Source organism: Bombina bombina, chromosome 5 (genome assembly GCF_027579735.1).
Source record: "Bombina bombina isolate aBomBom1 chromosome 5, aBomBom1.pri, whole genome shotgun sequence".
NCBI classification, from domain to species: domain Eukaryota; kingdom Metazoa; phylum Chordata; class Amphibia; order Anura; family Bombinatoridae; genus Bombina; species Bombina bombina.
The window spans coordinates 319,775,410-319,792,050 of record NC_069503.1 but is presented as its reverse complement, the minus strand read 5'-3'; the positions used below and the strand labels follow the sequence as shown (position 1 = coordinate 319,792,050).

Sequence of the window (16,641 nt, the reverse complement as noted above, 5' to 3'; positions counted from 1 at the left end):
TTGCGCTTGAGTGAACACGATTATTTTCAACTTTTAATATCACGACTCGCACAAACACTAGAGCGCCACTTGTAAATCTAGCCCTAAATATATGGCAGAAGTAATTTTAAGAGGAGAATGGCAAATTTATGATTACGAGAATTAAATTGTGGTTGGAGGACAGGACTGGGAAGAGAGTATTTTTTTGTTTTTTATTGGTATTGGTGAGAGAAAGAAGGAAAAAAAAGGGAAAAACTAGAGCTCATTGTTAGTTTGCAAACCATATGCTGTTTTTTTATATAAACTGTTCCCTTTTTTCTGTATTGTTTATTTTACTATTGTTAGTTTAAAAGGACACTCAAGTTAAAATAAATTTTTATAATTCAGATAGAACGTGCAGTTTAACGTGCACTTTCCAATTTACTTTCATTATTAAATTTTGCACAGTCTTTTTATATTCACACTTTCTGGGGAACAAGATCCTACTGAGCATGTGCACAAGCTCACAGGGTATACATATACTAGTCTGTGATTGGCTGATGTTTGTCACATGATACAGGGGGCCGGAAAATGGGTGAAAAAAATAATTTGTTAGAAAAAAATTTATTGCTTATTTGACATTCAGAGTAAGTGTATTGCCTTGTCTTTTTATCATGTACTTGCTAATTAGGTCCTTTAAAGTGATGGTAAACTTAATTATTACAGAACATATCAGTGTAACTATGATATAAATCCAGTGACGTTTCTTCATCCAGCCAATTAATTTTCTGGCCTTTAGGCGGCAGAGTCAGGGATCCGTAGGAAAAAAGAAGCACATGGGCAATTGATCCAAGTGACGTATGTAAAGGAGTTGACCGCCTAAAGGCCAGAAAATCAATTGGCCGGATGAAGAAACATCAGTGAAGAAAAAAAAGTATAGATTGGTGCCGGGAGGAGGAGCAGTAGGAATAAATCGGAGTGATTAGCAGTAAGAACACTTTTGTTTAGAATTTTTTTTTATCATGAATGAAAGTGGGGTTGGATTTATATCATAGTTACACTGATATGTTCGACAATGATTATGTTTACCATCACTTTAAGCACGTCTATCTCTTTACGTAGTCAATGGAATAGTTTGTCATTGTAAGCCTGGAAACTGAAATGTGTGAGTGTTTCAAAAGGGAATATAATTTTCTACTCACATTAATTTTATATCAACATTGTCTCTAAAATTGTGAATTCCCTCTATATAGCTGCTGTTGGAATAGTCTGATAACCTTGGGCTTTTATAAAATGCTTATTTCTGCAAGACTGAATTTGTTTAATATATATACTGTATAATATGGTAAAAATAATGGAACAAAATCTCTTGGTATCTTTTTTTGAAGAATGAGTAAAGGAATACTGGGAGGTATATCAGTACATGAATACTGAATATTGGGAGGTATATGAGTACAGCCAACAATCAATAGCAAGCTCCAAGTAGTGGATTGCTGCTCTCAAGCCTAACTAGGTATGCTTTTCAACAATGGATACCAAGAGAATGAAGCAAATTACATAATATAAGTAAATTGGAAAGTTGTTGAAAAAAAAACTGCATGTTCTATCTTATTGATGAAATTTTAATTTTGACTTTACTGCTCCTTTAAGAGACTTGGCTAACAATAAGAATGCAGTTATTAGTGAAGCCGACATTGACTATTTTAGACTGTACTTTTTGTCAAGAAGAGATTTACTCACAACTGAGAGAGCATATACCAACAACATCTGCCCTCTGATTCCATCTAATAGCTTTAAGAAACTAATTTAAACTGTTTTAAGTCAGGAAAGAAACTCAGGATTTCAGTGAGCAAGTACTGTCCTATTTAAAAGTAGCCCCTTTCTAAGGTACTTTGCTTACCATTCACAAGGAGTCTCCTTGCTATCAATTTTTCTCCCCTGTTGACTCCTTTATTACAACCTGTCCTTGTGAATTTGGAAGGTCGGTTAAAACATAAGTAGCTGACATTCCTTTATGTTGGTTTGCATGTTTTTGATATGAGTCTTGATGTAATATACTAACGTCTTCACTACACATTTATTGCATTGGACATTATCAGTTTGAGTTTTGCTATACCATACATTTGCTATTTCCACAATTTTTCAGCAACAAAAGAGATATCTGTAAGCAGGACCTCTGAGTGAGTTATGAGTTACAAACAACAAAGTACATCCAGCACACTAAACTTCCAGGGAATGTGCAAGCTGTGTGGGTCCCTGCAACCTCCCCCCCCCCCCCACTATAGATACAGAAAAGTCAAAGTCAGCCGCACCAGTAATCTAAAAATGGTTTTAATTACATAAATGAAGCAAATACAAATGTAGGACTACATTTTGAGCATGATTAAGAGTATAAGGCCCGAAAAGTAGTCCTACATTTGTTTTTGCTCCACTTATGTAATAATAACCATTTGAAGATTACTGGTGAGGCTAACTAACTTTTCTGAGTTATGAGTTACAGTTATTATGTTTATCATTTTTATTTGCAATTCACTGTTATTGTAATGGGATCCAAGCAGAATTAGAATAGTTTGAATCATGTAATAACATTTGTCAAGATTTCATGATCAAGTTGTATTATAAGATAGAGCATAAATATTTTTCTCGATCACAAACTCTTTATAAATCGGCAACAAGCAACAAATGGGAATTCCTTGATTCATGCCTTTAGTAGTCGGTGGACAAAAAAGGTGAAGCCCAATAATTAGAAAATTTTACAAATTGACACAGCATTGTCATTTGCAGGTATGGGCCCTCTACAAGTGGAATTATGTAGATCCAGGCCCCTTAAGGAGATTTTCTAACAATTATAAAAAAAAGATCATGCGGTTATTTAACATCAAGGGCCTGATCCGATATGCAGCGTCGCCCGCAAAAGCCGGCGACGCCAAATTTTGAGCAGGTTTGTTATCCTATATACGACGTAACCTAGAAGTTACGCTCGTATATTTCACTCTTCGGCCGTAGTTTTGGCCCATAGACTGGTATACCAAACCCGCGCAGTTTGGTATCCAATATACAGCGTAAGGACTTACGTGGCGAAAATGGAGAAATCTTACTCCATTTTCACCTCGCCACAAAATGCAGGCGTAGCAAGCCTTACGCTGAGTATTGGAGCCCGTAACTCCCTAAACTGCCTGCAAAATAAAACCTAACACCTAACGCATGCGCAATGTCTATCTACCTGTCAACTGCAATCCCCCTAAATTATATGTATTACCCCCTAATCTGACCCCCCTACACCGCCGCCACCTATATTATATGTATTAACCCCTAATCTGATCCCCCTACACCGCCGCCACCTACATTAAATGTATTAACCCCTAATATAATCCCCCTACACTGCCGCCACCTATATTAAATTTATTAACCCCTAATCTAATCCCCCTACACCGCCGCCACCCATATTAAATTTATTAACCCCTAAACCTAAGTCTAACCCTAACACCCCCTAACTTAATTATTATTTAAATAAATCTAAATAATATACATATTATTAACTAAAATATTCCTATTTAAATCTTAAAATATTCCTATTTAAATCTAAATACTTACCTATAAAATAAACCCTAAAATAGCTACAATATAATTAATAATTACATTGTAGCTATTTTAGGGTTTATATTTATTTTACAGGTAACTTTGTATTTATTTTAACTAGGTACAATAGCTATTAAATAGTGAATAACTATTTAATAGCTACCTAGTTAAAATAATTACAAAATTACCTGTAAAATAAATCCTAACCTAAGTTACAAATACACCTACACTATCAATAAATTAATTAAATAAACTACAATTATCTCAACTAAAATACAATTAAATACACTAAACTACATTACAAAAACAAACACTAAATTACAAATAATAAAAAAAGATTACAAGAATTTTAAGCTAATTACACCTAATCTAAGCCCCCTAATAAAATAAAAAAGCCCCCCAAAATAATAAAATTTCCCTACCCTAAACTAAATTACAAAAGTAATCAGCTCTATTACCAGCCCTTAAAATGGCCTTTTGCGGGGCATTGCCCCAAAGTAATCAGCTCTTTTACCTGTAAAAAAAAGCACAATCCCCCCCATTACAACCCACCACTCACACACTCCTACTCTAAAACCCACCCGATCCCCCCTTAAAAAACCTAAGTCTAACACCCAAGTGCTCCTTACCTGTCCTGAAGACCGGCGGAGAAGGTCCTGTTCCAGGCAGAGAAGTCTTCTTCCAGGCGGTGACCTCTTCTTCTTCCAGGAACCAGCCGGAGCGGAGCGGAGGAGTTGAAGACAGATGACCACGGAGCTGAAGACCGTCGACTCTGGAACTGAAGACCGGCCACGCTGGAACTGAAGATCGGCGACGCTGGAACTGAAGAACGCGGAGCCATGGAGCGTGGAGTATCCTCTTCATACGATCTCCGCCGTACACTGAATAGGAATTCAAGGTACGCGATTAAAAATGGCGTCCCTTGAATTCCTATTGGCTGATTTGAGCCTTCAAATTCAAATCAGCCAATCGGATGAGAGCCACTGTAATTCTATTGGCTGATTTAAATAGCCAATAGAATAAGAGCTACTGTAATTCTATTGGCTGATTTGAATAGCCAATAGAATTACAGTAGCTCTTATTCTATTGGCTATTCAAATCAGCCAATAGAATTAGAGTAGCTCTCATCCTATTGGCTGATTTGAATTTGAAGGCTCAAATCAGCCAATAGGAATTCAAGGGACGCCATTTTTAATTGCGTACCTTAAATTCCTATTCAGTGTACAGCGGAGATCGTATAAGAGGATCCTCCACGCTCCATGGCTCCGTGGTCTTCAGTTCCAGCGTCGACGGTCTTCAGTTCCAGAGTGGACGGTCTTCAGCTCCGCGGTCATCGGTCTTCAACTCCTCTGCTCCGCGCCGGCTGGTTCCTGGAAGAAGAGGTTGCCGCCTGAAAGAAGACTTACCGCCTGGAACAGGACCTTTTCCCCCGGTCTTCAGGACAGGTAAGGAGCACTTGGGTGTTAGACTTAGGTTTTTTTAAGGGGGGATCGGGTGGGTTATAGAGTAGGGGTGTGTGGGTGGTGGGTTGTAATGGTGGGGTTGTTCTTTTTTTTTACAGGTAAAAGAGCTGATTACTTTGGGTCAATGCCCCACAAAAGGCCCTTTTAAGGGCTGGTAATAGAGCTGATTACTTTTGTAATTTAGTTTAGGGTAGGGAAATTTTATTATTTAGGGGGGCTTTTTTATTTTATTAGGGGGCTTAGATTAGGTGTAATTAGCTTAAAATTCTTGTAATCATTTTTTATTTTTTGTAATTTAGTGTTTGTTTTTTTAATATAGTTTAGTGTATTTAATTGTATTTTAGTTGAGATAATTGTAGTTTATTTAATTAATTTATTGATAGGGTAGTGTTATGTTAGGTGTAATGGTAACTTATGTTAGGATTTATTTTACAGGTAATTTTGTAATTATTTTAACTAGGTAGCTATTAAATAGTTATTAACTATTTAATAGCTATTGTACCTAGTTAAAATAAATACAAAGTTACCTGTAAAATAAATATAAACCCTAAAATAGCTACAATGTAATTATTAATGATATTGTAGCTATCTTGGGGTTTATTTTACAGGTAAGTATTTAGTTTTAAATAGGAATAATTTAGTTAATAATATTAATATTATTTAGATTTATTTAAATAATAATTAAGTTAGGGGGTGTTAGGGTTAGACTTTTGTTTAGGGGGTAATATAGTTAATATAGGTGGCGGCGGTGTAGGGGGCTCAGATTAGGGGTTAATATATTTAAAATAGGTGGCGGCGGTGTAGGGGGCTCAGAATAGGGGTTAATATAGTTAATATAGGTGGCGGCAGGGTAGGGGGCTCAGATTAGGGGTTAATATATTTAAAATAGGTGGCAGATGTATAGGGGGCTCAGATTAGGGGTTAATATAGTTAATATAGGTGGCGGCGGGGTAGGGGGCTCAGATTAGGGGTTAATATATTTAAAATAGGTGGCGGTGGTGTAGGGGGCTCAGATTAGGGGTTAATATATTTAAAATAGGTGGCGGCGGTGTAGGGGGATCAGATTAGGTGGTACTACACATAATATAGGTGGCGGCAGTGTAGGGGGGTCAGATTAGGGGGTACTACATATAATATAGGTGGCAGCGGTGTAGGGGGGTCAGATTAGGGGGTAATACATATAATATTGGTGGTCGGCGGTGTAGGGGGGTCAGATTAGGGGGTAATACATATAATATAGGTGGCGGCGGGGTCCGGGAGCGGCGGTTTAGGGGTTAATACATTTATTGTTAGGAGTGAGAGGGGGGATTGCGGTTATAGGGGTATAGGTGTCTGGCTATTTTTGGGAGGCGTGTTAGACAGTAATGGCAAATTTAAGACTTTAGTTAGTTTTTTTAGGCGCAGGCAGTTTCTAAAGTGCCGTAAGTCATTGGCGATTCCAGAAATTTGTACTTAAGCTTATTTCTGGACATCGCTAGTTTGTCCGATTTACGGCACTTTATCAACTGTCGGCGCCGTATATGTGATAGCTCGCTGTGCGAGGTGAAACTACAGGCGGCACAGGTTTCCACGCTTGCGCCGATACATGCGCTGTATATCGGATCGCGCCCCATGTGTTTTATCAACACATCATTCTTGTGGACTTTTATTATTCGAATTTGGGTTATAAGAATTGTGCAGGGCACTTAACCTTGTTTTTTTTTCTTCCATGTAATTGTCACAATTAAATTTGTAAGTATTTATGAGAACTGAGACCTGACATAAAAAGAGTTAATGCATTTTATAACCTAGTTAAATTATCACAAATTGTTAGGCACTTTCTATATAAATCAATAACACAAGTCCAGCAAGAAAGTTAATTAATTGTATATTAACCAATATATATATGCTGTATATATATATATATGTGATGACTTGTCATTTTAATTTAATTCTGGCTGCTTTACTGCACATTTATACTTTTTTTGATACAGGAAAAACAGATGTTGTGATAGTTTGCAATGTGGACTTTCTAAGCTGTTAACAAACGGAATAACTTGAACAGCAGTTGAATTGGAATAGTGGATACAAATGTTGCTGAGTTTGAGAAAATAAGAGTGGATGGTGAGCTTTAAAGGGATACGAAACCCAAAATTTTTATTTTGCAATTCAGATCAAATTTGCTTCGTCCCCATAATATTCTTTGTTGAAGAGATACCTAGGTAGGTGTCTGGAGCATCACATGACATGAAATAGTGCTGCCATCTAGTGGTCTTGCAAATGGATAACATTCTTGCAAATCTGCTGCCATATAGTGCTCCAGACATGTGTATGCTCCTCAGCTTACATCCTTGCTCTTTAACAAAAGATACCAAAACTGTAAAGTAAAATTGATAACAGAAATAAATTAGAAAGTAGTTTAAAATGTTTGGGTTTCATATACCTTTAAATGTTCACAGTTTTATGGCGCTTATATAGAATCTAGGATTACGCCCAAGTAATAATTTAATAGCACCACTAACCTGAACAGCCCCAGCTTGCATGGAACGGTCCAGCTGCACTGTGAGAAACGCTGAACACGTTATCTCATCTCTGCTGGCATACGCCCCTTGCCTACAGGAACAAATGAGATAACATATAATAATATAACCATATAATATAAAGTGCACGATTTATGGAATAATTCAAAGGTCTGTTCTTTGGTTACAACTAGAAAACGAATTATAGATAATGAACAAGAAGTTTGATACCTTAAAGGGACATAAAACTCATCCTTTACATCCCTGTTATGTACTTCACTAGTATTTTGCCTGTCTTTCGGCTAGATTACGAGTCTTGCGTTATGAGTAAACAAGCAGCATTAAGCCTCATAACGCTGCTTTTTTACTACCGCTGCTATTACAAGTCTTGCAGATTTAGGGGCACCTCACACTTTTTTGGCCTTACCGCAAATCAACTTACACAAATTGCGTATAGTCTATTTTCAATCGGACTTCCATAGCGCCGGTATTACAAGTTTCTCCTGGGAGGCTGAAAAGTGAGCGGTACACCCTATCCCGTCAAGATTCGTAACGCATTCTAAAGTCAGTAGTTATGAGTTTTACACTACAAAGCTGTAGCATAAAACTCATAACTAAAGTGCTAAAAAGTACACTAACACCCATAAACTACCTATTAATCCCTAAACCGAGGCCCTCCCGCATGGCAAACACTAAAATAAAATTATTAACCCCTAATCTGCCGCTCTGGACATCGCTGCCACTATAATAAACCTATTAACCCCTAAACCGCCGCACTCCTGCCTTGCAAACACTAGTTAAATATTATTAACCTCTAATCTGCCGCCCCTAATATCGCCGCCACCTACCTTCATTTATTAACCCCTAATCTGCCGTCCCCAACGTCGCCGCCACTATACTAAATTTATTTACCCTAAACCTAAATCTAACCCTAACCCTAACCACCCTAACTTAGTTATAATTAAAATAAATCTAAAGAAAACCTACAATTAATAACTAAATAATTCCTATTTAAAACTAAATATTTACCTGTAAAATAAACCCTAAACTAATAGTTACATTGTAGCTAGCTTAGGGTTTATTTTTATTTTACAGGCAAGTTTGTATTTATTTTAACTAGGTAGAATAGTTACTAAATAGTTATTAACTATTTAATAACTACCTAGCTAAAATAAATACAAATTGACCTGTAAAATAAAACCTAACCTGTCTTACACTAACACCTAACCTAACCCTACAATTAATTTAGGAAATTTATTTAATTGTAGGGTTAGGTTAGGTGTTAGTATAAGACAGGTTAGGTTTTATTTTACAGGTCAATTTGTATTTATTTTAGCTAGGTAGTTATTAAACAGTTAATAACTATTTAGTAACTATTCTACCTAGTTAAAATAAATACAAACTTGCCTGTAAAATAAAAATAAACCCTAAGCTAGCTACAATGTAACTATTAGTTTAGGGTTTATTTTATAGGTAAGTATTTAGTTTTAAATAGCAATTATTTAGTTATTAATTGTAGGTTTTCTTTAGATTTATTTCAATTATATTTAAGTTAGGGGGTTAGGGTTAGGGTTAAACTTAGGGTTAGGGGTTAATAGCTTTAGTATAGTGGTGACGACGTTGGGGGCGGCAGATTAGGGGTTAATGTAGGTAGGTGGCGGCAATGTTTGGGCGGCAGATTAGGGGTTAATAAATATAATGTAGGTGTCGGCGATGTTGTGGGCATTAGATTAGGGGTTAATAAGTATAATGTAGGTGGCAGCGATGTCCGGAGCGGCAGATTAGGGGTTAATAAGTATAATGTAGGTGTCGGCGATGTCGGGGGCGGCAGATTAGGGGTTAATAAGTCTAAGATTCGGGGTGTTTAGACTCTGGGTTCATGTTAGGATGTTAGGTGTAAACATTAAATGTGTTTCCCCGGGGGGAGGAGCTAACTCCTGTAATGGAAAGAAGCATTTTGATAGAGCTCTGGTACTAAGCAATAAATTACCAACTACTATCCGACTCTATATGCCTCTAAAGGGGTGACAATGTCTGCTTAATAGTTGGATGACCTATCTTGAGCTCCAGAAACCCCAAAAGCTAAAATTGGATCTTACATCTAGTTTATCCCAGACGGCGCAACCACGTGGCGGACTCCAATACTAATACAACAGACTGGTAATGTGTGACACCTTCCTTCTATTATGATGGAAGCAGCTGTGTCTCTACTGAGGGACCTCAGTTCACGCCTAGACTACTATTATGAGAGCTGCATTGCCATACTGAGTTCCCCTGACGAAGCTCACTGTGTCACTGATGACAGATATGGCCCGCTTGCCAAGTGCGACGCTGCAGGGCCCCAGCAATCGCCCAGGACAAAGTCGAGCACAAGCACAACGCAGCTAAGTGGCACACAGAGAGGTGAGGGTGAGAATATTTTCAAAGAGCTATGATCAGCAGAAACGATGGCTTTGCAGCCCACACATTGCACAGTTCCTGCTACCCTGCTGAGGAGGACTCAGATTGTACTAGATGGGCAAACGGCTGGATTCCCTCTTCAAAAGCCTCAGCGATCTCACCTAATGATCTTAATACGAGAACCCGATCTTCAGCTGTCTAGCAATAACAGGCCTAGGGGACACGGATCCTATATACATCTGGGTTACTCTCTACGGATCTATAAATTTGCACCGGACCCTCTGCACTCTTTTATGACCCCAAGATCTGGTATAGCGTGACTGCCTAGCGAACACTGGGCAGTGTTTCCGGATTGCCTTCAAGCGGGATACAGCATGCCACTGTTATATTCTCAATGTTTAGACTTTGTTCAGACTAAGTATGCATTTTGAGATTTCTAGTCATTAGTAAATAGGTGGATCATACACCGGATGATGGCCTTAGGGCCGGAAAATTGTGAACTTATAACTTTGGACATTATAATATTCCCCTTATGATGCTAGCTACATGGCAGTTGTTTTTATAGTTTGTGGTTTCCAGTTGACCATCCTTAGTCATGCTAGTAGATGCATAGAGCCCATGTTTTCCATCCATATATACGTATGCCTTAAAGTTCTGCATTTATACCACTATAGTCTTAATATCTTGAAGACCATAATTACCTGCAGTCTTACAGGAGAATGTATGTGTACCTACATCTTTGCAGTTCCTTATTTGTCTCATGTGAATATTTACAGGTCGTATAGCTATAACGCTTAAACTTTTTGTGCTTAGGTTTGTATTCATTCAACTTAGTCACTGTCTAAGGATCCATGGAAAAGCATATATAATAATAGAGTACCATATGGCTACCCTAATTTGGACAGGGCCATCTTGTATGAGCAAGAGACGATTAGCTTATTGATTCATATCTTAATAGGTCTGCCAGAGGACATATCTGACATATATAAGCGCGCCAGTACTATAGTCACTTGCCCATATAACCTGCTCCTAAATAGGTGAGATCATTTCATTATTTTGCTAAAGTTTGAAAGCCGCATGGTGGACTTATTTAATGGGTATGCTCATTTACTCACTGTGGTTGTGTATATATGTTTCAGTTTCTTACTTGTCGCCATATATATTATTTATAGGAGGCATAACCCCTTCTTCTCCCTCAGCCAGCGAGGGAGTGAGGAGAAATATTATATTGCTATAGCTTAATTTTAGATTAAAGTAAAGATCTCTTTGATCCTATTTTACTTCTACAGTGGGTTGTGGTGACCTTTTTTTAAAATAAAGAGAAATATATAACCATACCACTACTATCTAAGGATATAAGTATATTCGAGACTTGAGCGTGATGGTTAATGATACTTAACGGTAGACATGAGGTCATCTGTATATAGTAGTATGACATCTATGTTTTAAGCCATTCAATTATTTGCTATAACCATGGGCTGTCCCAGAAGGCTTTGCCCCCCCTCCTCCCCCCTTTTTAAGACAATATTTGTCTTAATAAGTGGTCTGGAGGACCACTTCTGCCCAGCTTGGATGAAGACTTCTGCCCGTCTGGTGGACCACTTCACCCGGCTTGGATGAAGACGTCTCCCGGTAAGTCTATCTTCAGGGGGTTAGTGTTAGGTTTTTTTAAGGGTGTATTGGGTGGGTTTTATTTTTTAGATTAGGGTTTGGGCGGCAAAAGAGCTAACTGCCCTTTTAAGGGCAATGCCCATCCAAATGCCCTTTTCAGGGCAATGGGAGCTGAGTTTTTTTTAGATAGTATTTTATTTGGGGGTTTGTTGTGTGGGTGGTGGGTTTTACTGTTGGGGGGGTTGTTTGTATTTTTTTTTTACAGGTAAAATAGCTGATTACTTTGGGGCAATGCCCCGCAAAAGGCCCTTTAAAGGGCTATTGGTAGTTAAGTTTAGGCTAGGGTTTTTTTTATTTTGGGGGGGCTTTTTTATTTTAATAGGGCTATTAGATTAGGTGTAATTAGTTTAAATTTCTGTAATTTGTTTATTATTTTCTGTAATTTAGTGTTTTTTCTTTTTTTGTACTTTAGCTAATTTAATTTAATTTAGGTAATTGTATTTAATTTAGTTAATTTATTTAATTATAGTGTAGTGTTAGGTGTTATTGTAACTTAGGTTAGGTTTTATTTTACAGGCACTTTTGTCTTTATTTTAGCTAGGTAGTTATTAAATAGTTAATAACTATTTACTAACTAGTCTACCTAGTTAAAATAAATACAAACTTGCCTGTAAAATAAAAATAAACCCTAAGCTAGCTACAATGTAACTATTAGTTATATTGTAGCTAGCTTAGGGTTTATTTTATAGGTAAGTATTTAGTTTTAATAGGAATTATTTAGTTAATGATAGGAATATTTATTTAGATTTATTTAAATTATATTTAAGTTAGTGGGTGTTAGGTTTAGGGTTAGACTTAGGTTTAGGGGTTAATAACTTTAAAATAATGGCGGTGACGTTGGGGGCGGCAGATCAGGGGTTAATAAGTGTAGGTAGGTGGCGGCGACATTGGGGAGGCAGATTAGGGTTTATTAAATATAATGTAGGTGACGGCAGATTAGGGGTTCATAAATATGTGTCCGGAGCAGCAGATTAGGGGTTAAAAATTTTATTTTAGTATTTGCGATGTGGGAGGGCCTTGGTTTAGGGGTTAATAGGTAGTTTATGGGTGTTAGTGTACTTTTTAGCACTTTTTGGCCTCCCAGAACAGACTCGTAATACCGGTGCTATGGAAGTCTCATAGAAAAAAGACTTTACAAAGTTTACGTAAGTCGTTTTGCGGTAAGGCCAAAGAAGTGTGCGGTGACCCTAATCCTTCAAGACTCGTAATACCAGTGGGCGTAAAAAAGCAGCGTTAGGACCTCTTAACGCTGCTTTTTTACCCTAACGCAAAACTCGTAATCTAGGTGAAAGGTTTTACGTTTCATGAACTCTGATGTATTGATCAAGTCTAACCTTGATAAAAGTCTGCTTATTAACTTTGCTATTTTTTTATCCAAGTTTTATACATATTGAAAATCTAGGCATTTCTTTTTATTATATCTATTTAAAGGGTTATCAAACACTAAATACATTTTATCAGCCTAGTTTTAAGGTTATCCTCCTCCTCCTTCTAAATCCAGCTTTCACAGCATTCCAGTGTTTACGTGTTTGCATATATGCAGCAACATGCCTTCAGGTACATGCAGCAAAACCTAGGTTTCAAAATGGCAGCACCCATAATAAGATGGAGGTGGATTAAATGTATTTAGCGTTTAATGTCCCTTTAATATAAACTGAGAAACTGCTAATAAAGCACCTCTTCTGAAATTCTTTTTATAATGATTATTGTAGTCATCCTTTCAATGAGTCTGAATAAATTATTTTTACTTACCAGTTATAAATGATCTTTCCTTTTCGATAACTATATAGTATAATGTAACAATCTCCTCCATAGAATTGGCCATAGGTCTCAGGATCAACTGGAACTCTTCCAGTGCTTTCCACACGCCAAATCTGGACAATAAATAAGTTAAATGTGTATTTAATAACAATGCAAAATACATTATCAAACACGTTTAGGTATGCTTTGCAGGTACTTGATTTTTTACTCCTTAAAGGGATAGTAAACCCAAATATTTTCTTTCATGATTCAGATAGAGCATGCAATTTTAAGGAACTTTGTAGTTTATTCCTATTATCAATTTTTCTTCATTTTCTTTATTTGAAAAAGCAGGAATGAAAGCTTTGGAGACGGCCTATTTTTGGTTTAGTACCCTGGATAGGGCTTGCTAATTGGTAGCTACATTTAGCCATCCAATCAACAAGCGCAACCCAGGTTCTCAACCTAAAATGGGTCGGCTCCAAAGCATTTATTCCTGCTTTTTCAAATAAAGATACCAAGAGAACGAAAAAAATGAAAATAGGAGCAAATTAGAAAGTTGCTTAAAATTGCATGCTCTACCTGAATCATAAAAGAAAATATTTGGGTTTACTATACCTTTAATGTGGACTAGATGCCATTAATCATGTTAAAGGGCTATTGAAATTAAAATTTACCTTTTATGATTTAGACAATTAAAATATCAAATTTAATCTCTTTCTTTTGGAATTTAACTTAGTATGCCCTCTTGAAAAAAAAAAACTCTGCCTGAATCATGAGAGTTTAATTTTGGCTTTCAACATTTATATTCAAAGTTATATATTTAAAGGCACAATATTTCTCTGGATACAGTTTCTTGCTAACCTATGATAAACTATACTACCACTACTTCGGAAAGGTGTGGATAAGCATCTACCTCTACATCTCCAGATCCATCATCCACCATGTTGTGCTGGGCGGCCATCTGAGGAGAAGAATGCAGCTTTGAGGCATCAAATGGAACTTGCTTAACATTTGCTATTGACCCCTTAACAACTTTCCCAAATCCTTCACTTTGATGTTTGTCCTTCCAGTCTTTAAAAAACTGCTTAAAAATTGGAGTTTCACCTTCTTCTGGAAACACTGCAATCTAAAAAAAAACAAAAAAACATAAAATAAAAAACAGATAGCAAGTGATAAAGGATAAATATCACACACATTTTGTCCAAAATGTAATTTTTATTATACAATTTTTAATTATACTTCTACATTGGTCACATCACATTGGCCTTATCAATTAATTAAAAAATCCCCCAAAAACAAAAACACCCCCTAATCTAATACTAAACTACCAATAGCCCTTAAAATGACTTTTGTAGGGCATTGCCCTAAGTTAAACAGCTATTTTACCTAAACAAATGACCAATTACCTCTTAACAGTAAAAAAAACCCCCACCTACCAAACCCCCCAAAATAAAAAAAAATAACACTAAAGAAACCTTAACTACCCATTGCCCCTAAAGGGGCATTTGTATGGGCATTGCCCTTGAAAAGGGCATTCTGCTCTTTACTACCCTTAAAAGGGCAATCAGCTCTTTTCCAGCCCATTAAATCCCTAATCTTAAGAAAAAAAAAAAAAAAATCATAAACACTAAGCCCCAAATAGGTACTCACCGTTGTTTTGGATTGAATGCAACCTTGAGTTTCTTTGTGGTTTTAATTAACACACACATACACATCAAGTATTTTTATGAATGTATACCAAAAATAAAAGTTAAGTTTTAATTTACCTACTCCTACTTTTGTCGTTTCTCTAGTACGATGTCTTCTATCTAAGGGGTGTCAGAAGTGCTACATAAGTACATTCTTTCCAGTCTATAAAAGACCCCCTCTGGGGATTTTTTTTACTTAAACCTTGCATTCCTTTGAGGATGCGTGCGCAACTGGCGACACAGACGGACGCGTTACAAATGCAATTATAGTATAGATATTAATTATAATAAAACAATTTTACAATTCAGCTTCATAATTTATTTTCCCTGTAATTTAACTATTAAAATTGTATTGTTTTCACTCCCCCCAGAGAGACTGTAGTGCATTACATGGAACGCAGAACCATGACCCACTAAATGCTGCACCGGGATTGGTTGATTATGTACAGAAGCTTATTTATATCTCCCTATTTTTCAACAAAGGGGCTGATTCAAATCTTTTTTTCCCCCCTCTTGTTGGAAAAACAGTTAACAACGTGATTACAATCTTTTTGAACTTAACAATCTCAGCTTTGGTTAACTCACAAGATAATACAACTCAATTTTCCCACAACTGCACTTGTAACTGCCAATAATGGCTGCCAATCACTAAAAATCCCAAAAAGGTCAATGTGGTTAATTGAGTGTGTGTGTTTGTATAGAGTGGCATTTATGATGTGTTAAACAATATGAAAGCCATTTGTATATAGGCATGATGAATATGCTGGGTATGTTTGCTCAATGATTTTTTTAAAACTTTTAATATGTTTAAAAGTATTTTGTTTATTTTGTTTTTTAATTCATTCATTCATTCATTAAGAAAACCTTGTTTTCCAATGGACGTAATTTTTAACTAAAATCAAGAAAAACACCAAAGGGAAATTAACTTCCATGAGAGTAAAGTGGCTGCAACTTATTTCATCTTCTTTAACAGGATTTTAACTGTTCTCACATTATAAATCATAAAACCGCTAAGAGATACGCTTTAAAATATCACCAACAGTTCCAAACATCACTGTAGAGAATGTGGATTGTCATTGCAAAATATCTATTACTGTAAGAAGATGGCGATGTAAGGTTCTTGATACTGTAAATCACCTTTTTTTTTTATAACATAATTTTTTAGACACTTGTTTAATGTGACAATCTGTGCATACAAACACCACACCTTTGTATTGCTTCAGTGAATATTTTATTTGTCATAAAAGCAAGTGCTGACCCTCTGAGAAGGTGTAGTGTTTAAATGCTGGTGCACCGAGCACTCAACACATATATGTGCATGCCACTGAAAACCAGTAATAACTTTTACTAGAAGGATGTTTGCTAATGGAAGTATATTGCAAAAATATTTCTAAAATGTTGACATTTCCCTTTAAACATGTTTAGAACATTTATTTTGCATTTAGATCTTTGTTTATGCTGTAATAATATCTGATTGATTAATACAAACTTACTATAATGTATTTTTATGTTAAAATAACAGGGGTAAGGAAAAAAAAGGCAATAACAATAGTTCCTGTGTCATTTTTCTACCTACCTTATAGAAACAAGGATCAGAAACTCCCTAATAGCTCTTTATGGTGACTAGCCGTGATATTATTT

At 36.4% G+C, this 16,641-nt stretch overlaps 1 protein-coding gene across 2 annotated transcripts in view; it reads right to left on the bottom strand.

The window, feature by feature from the left end:
- LOC128659318 (scinderin-like) overlaps positions 1 to 16,641 on the bottom strand; it is a 105,901-nt gene that overhangs the window by 38,790 nt on the left and 50,470 nt on the right. For both annotated transcript variants that reach the window (XM_053712984.1, XM_053712983.1), the window contains exons 8-10: positions 14,226 to 14,438; positions 13,322 to 13,443; positions 7,502 to 7,592 (exon numbers count right to left, since the gene is read on the bottom strand). In XM_053712984.1, the coding sequence (XP_053568959.1) occupies positions 7,502 to 7,592; positions 13,322 to 13,443; positions 14,226 to 14,438 (426 nt within the window). The remainder of the gene's footprint in view (positions 1 to 7,501; positions 7,593 to 13,321; positions 13,444 to 14,225; positions 14,439 to 16,641) is intronic.